Source organism: Camellia sinensis, chromosome 4 (assembly GCF_055761805.1).
Source record: "Camellia sinensis isolate YWXY chromosome 4, ASM5576180v1, whole genome shotgun sequence".
Classification (NCBI taxonomy): Eukaryota; Viridiplantae; Streptophyta; class Magnoliopsida; order Ericales; family Theaceae; genus Camellia; species Camellia sinensis.
In genome coordinates, this window is record NC_138964.1 from 38,735,248 (window position 1) to 38,739,506 (window position 4,259).

General features: G+C 38.4%; 1 protein-coding gene across 1 annotated transcript; it reads right to left on the minus strand.

Moving 5' to 3' along the window:
* Positions 1-292: 292 nt before the first annotated feature.
* On the minus strand, positions 293-970 carry LOC145823696 (uncharacterized). The gene is made up of 2 exons (XM_082923208.1): positions 669-970; positions 293-512 (listed from the first exon to the last, which is right to left on the minus strand). Exons 1-2 carry the CDS (start codon positions 968-970, stop codon positions 293-295), a joined length of 522 nt encoding a protein of 173 aa, XP_082779334.1.
* Positions 971-4,259: the final 3,289 nt, after the last annotated feature.

The window sequence follows — 4,259 nt, forward strand, 5'->3', positions numbered from 1 at the left end:
ATTAATGTCACTAACATCATCGTTACGCGCAGACAGAATTGTGCGTTCAGTTAAAAATGTAGGGTTGACGTCTCTATCATATTCAATTGTGGATAAACTGTAGAGAGTAATTCATTCAAATTTTGACATTTGTGTATTGTTGATGGAAGGTTAACGATTTCTTGAGGATTGGTCCCAATCTAAAAAAAATAAGTGTAAATACAATTTATTAATTTAAAATAATCTATATAATACAGGTTAAAGTAGTGTTACCTCCATCAAGAAATTTGCAAAATTAGCATTTTCATGGCCTTCATGATTCAAGCGCATATTCAAATCCAAAGTCAAGATACATATGCTTCCATAGAACAGAGTGTCTTAATGATGCATTCACAATTTGCTCACGAACTCCTTTGGGTATAACTGGTAAGATTTGTCGAAAGTCTCCTCTAAGAACAACAGTAATACCCCCAAATGGCTTTTCACTATCACAAATATCCCGCAATGTACGATCAACCGCCTCAACACAATGTCTATGTTGCATAGGAACTTCATCCCAAATTATGAGTTTTGTTTCTCAAAATAACTCAGCTTGTAATGATTGTTTGCTAAACCCACAAAGTGAATTTTCCAATACATCTAACGGAATGGAAAATGTTGAATGTGTAGTGCGACCTCCTACCAGTAACAGTGATGCAATTCCAGACGAAGCCACAGTAACAACGATATGCCCAAGGCTACGACATTTTAATGCAATCGTATTGTACAGAAATGTTTTCCCTGTTCCTGCACCCCCATTCAGAAAGAAAACAGTTCCTTTATTTTGGAAAACTGAAGAAGTGATTGTATTATAAGCATTCCACTGTCCATTATTGAGACAATCAATAGTAATTTGTAGATCTTCATGTTGTGCCTTACTCTGCAGCTGTTGATGTTCAACTATCAATCGATTACCAACTACTGCACTCCAATTTGCGGTAGGTTGTGGCATGGGTGGGAAGTCAATTAAACTTTTGCATGATTCATGAAGCAATTGATTCAAAAGATGGAGACCATAATCTTCAATTTGAGCCTCAGTTGGTTTAGAAATGACAAACAATGTACAAATCTTATGTGCAAGATCATCACATATATGCGTTGAAAATTGATTCCATAATGCACATGGATTTAGTGGAGAACACTGGGTGAGAATAATACTAAACAATCTCCTCAATTGATATCCAGTTTTTATGACTGCAGCCTCTTTCAAGTATTGTATCCATTCTTCATCATCTTCTAAAAGCCCCCTTGCAACACATGCTAATTTAAATGTATCATGCACAACATTGTCGACCGTACGTAAAGACTGAAACGACTTTGGTCCTTTGACAACGGTTAGTAACAAACGTAGATAAAATCTTTCGCCACAATTAGGGCTAGCAAAGTACATTCTACCAATTGCATATCCCCTTTCTCTTGATTTCCATCTCTTTTCTGACTTGAGCCAAACAAAATGTTGTGGAAATTCTTGATAAGTGAATGGACATTCATCTTCATTGGCAGCACAATATAGAAAGAAGCCGGTAAGAGTTGACATTTGTTGACCAGCTCTAGATTGAATTGTTTGTAATGATTCTTTTGGGTTAAAAACCACACGATGCATTCCAGGTAAATGAAGTGCCAATCGTACAACTGTTGGCATCTCTGCATGCAAAGGATGACCAAATATTCGCCAAGCAGCTTCTGGAGGTCCAATATACCTTGCATCGAGATATTGTTGAATCTCATTTATCATTCCTAACACCATCGTTGTACGATCATAACCCTTATAAATGTACTTATGTATATACTTGACACATCTCATTCCGGCACAAACTTCCACATTTATATGACAGTTGAAAAGTTTTGAAAGATATGCATTGTATGGTACGACATCCCTGTTATCAACTTCTTGCCCTCTCACAGTATGTACTTGACCATTATTGCGACGACGATAGATAGGGTATCCATCTTGATCCATAGTTGTTGTTTCTGTGAAAGCTCGAGGGTATCTCTTAGTGCATCTACCATTTTCCATACATGGTGCTTGCGGATTTCGAGCACCACATGGTCCATGTACCATACAACATTTGATAGTTTCAAAAAGCATAAGATCATCTTTTGGGTCTGGAAATTCTGCATAGACCAATTGTAATAACCCTCACCACTGATTACCGTTAAACATTGATTACTGATAACTGAACTGATCATGACTGATAATTGGACTGATTAAAAATACTGAATTGACTGACTGAAGTTGGAAACCGAATTGACTGAGTATATGTTAGTTAATTGCATTCTATCTGTTTGACTGTATGGTTATCTGTTCATGCTTATGTGTTTAAACTGCTAATTGAAGGCCTTATCGGCGGCCGAATCAGAAACCGATTAGTGTTCTATGATCGTCTGAATTAATGTGATTTTATAGTATAATTATCTGAAAACTGATTAGGTATGATTAAATTAGATTAAAATAAGCTAATTAAAGAGTTGGACTTATTTACCGAATCGCCACCCTTAGTGGCCCACTCAATACACACACTTGAAACTTGTATACACTCCACGTATTTGATTAAACCAACATTTCTTCTCACATTTTGAGCCTCAACCGACCCTAGAGAGAGAGAGACTTGAGGAGTTGGTTTTCATCTTGAATTGTTTGGAATTGCTTGAGGATTGAAGTGTTGATTGCTACTTTGAGCTCCTAGACCTTGAACACAAGACTAAGGTAGGACATCCATCTCCTTGTTGTTGTCTTAGAATTCATTCTTGCACAATTCATGCTTCAATTGTAGAGCTAAGCCATGTTTTGGTGCATACATGTTGTTACAGAGTGTAATTCATGCATGCATGTTGTTAATGTAGAAGTTTGAGTTGAATTCATGGTGAAATGTTGCATGCATGTTCATGATTTTGTAATGGTTCATGTTTTCAACTTGTTTTTGGATCAATTGGCTCCTTAGAGCATTAAATTGAAGCTTTGGAATGATTTGAATTCATGCATGTTTGCATGTTCTTCATATTCTTGAAAATGGGTTTGAATGTGGTTTTAATTGACTCACCTTTGGGGCTTGAATTCATAAATTGAGCTTTGAAACTTGTTATACATTGAATTTAGTTATGTTTTCCAGAATTTGGGCCCAAGAGGTCGAGTTTGGAGTGGTAGAATGCTTGGTTTGAGCTTGGGAGGCAGATCTAGAAATTCCAGATTTGGCTTCCTCGCTCGAGCGAAGGATTCCCCGCTCGAGCGAGCACCTTTGTCCAGGAATCCGCTCGAGCGACCATCGAGCGACCATCGCGCGTAAAATCACAGCATCCAGTATTTTTACTGTTTCGACAGACCGCTCGAGCGAAGGATTACTCGCTCGAGCGAAGCCTTTGATTTTGGAAGCTCGCTCGAGCGAAGAAAGTCCTGCTCGAGCGAGGCTCCTATTTTCAGCAAGTTTGCAAAATGTTTTCTAAGTGTATTTTTGCATCCTCATCCCATCCTAGGCATTCTTAGGCCTAGTTTAAGGCATCTTAATGAGGATATAGATGTAGAACACACCAAGGAAAATTAGGGATTAAGTTATGAGATTTCCCAACTGTGTAGCTTAGTGTGTTCAACCTGTTAACTGTGTAGGGTTGGCGACTGGGGAGACACGCTCTAGCATACTGTAGCCCGAACTCTGTGAGTAACGATTGTGTAAAGATATGTTCACAAATGATTATCTTCTGAATACTGAACTGAACTGTTTACTGAACTGATATTACTGAATGAATGTATGTCCTTTATTTCTGAACTGTACTGTGGCATCCTTAGTACCTACGGTTTACTGTTACTGTTACTGTTACAGAGATCTCTGTCGGTTCCCTCGTGGAGCCACTACTGTTTACTGACTGATGGCCATCATTACTGTTCGGTCTTTTAAGACCTACTGTTACTGTTATGCTAATGGATGTACCACATATGACTGTTTACTGTACTGAACAACTGAAATACTGATTAAATTGAACTGTTTTCATTTCTGTAAGGACATTCATTCTAAACCCCTTTACGCATTATGTTATTCACTGGGCTTTAGCTCACTGCTCATATATATATGTAGGTGTTCAGGCACCAGACCGCAGCTAGGAGCGTCAGGCTTACTCCAGTTTTGTCAAGCCAGCCTTTGTGCCTCACTGCGAGGTTCCGAGCCTATCTGCTAAGGCTTAGGGGTGTTTTAAGAATTCCCCCTTTCGTACTGTTTCACTGTTTTGTATAGACTGACTGTTCACTGTAC

Bases quoted from the DNA above. Each gene is read 5' to 3' on its own strand.
- LOC145823696 (XM_082923208.1), bottom strand. From the start codon at position 970: ATGCCACAACCTACCGCAAATTGGAGTGCAGTAGTTGGTAATCGATTG. The intron at 513-668 runs GTTACTGGTAGG...TATGCAACATAG, and splicing joins TCGTCTGGAATTGCATCACT to ACATTGTGTTGAGGCGGTTG.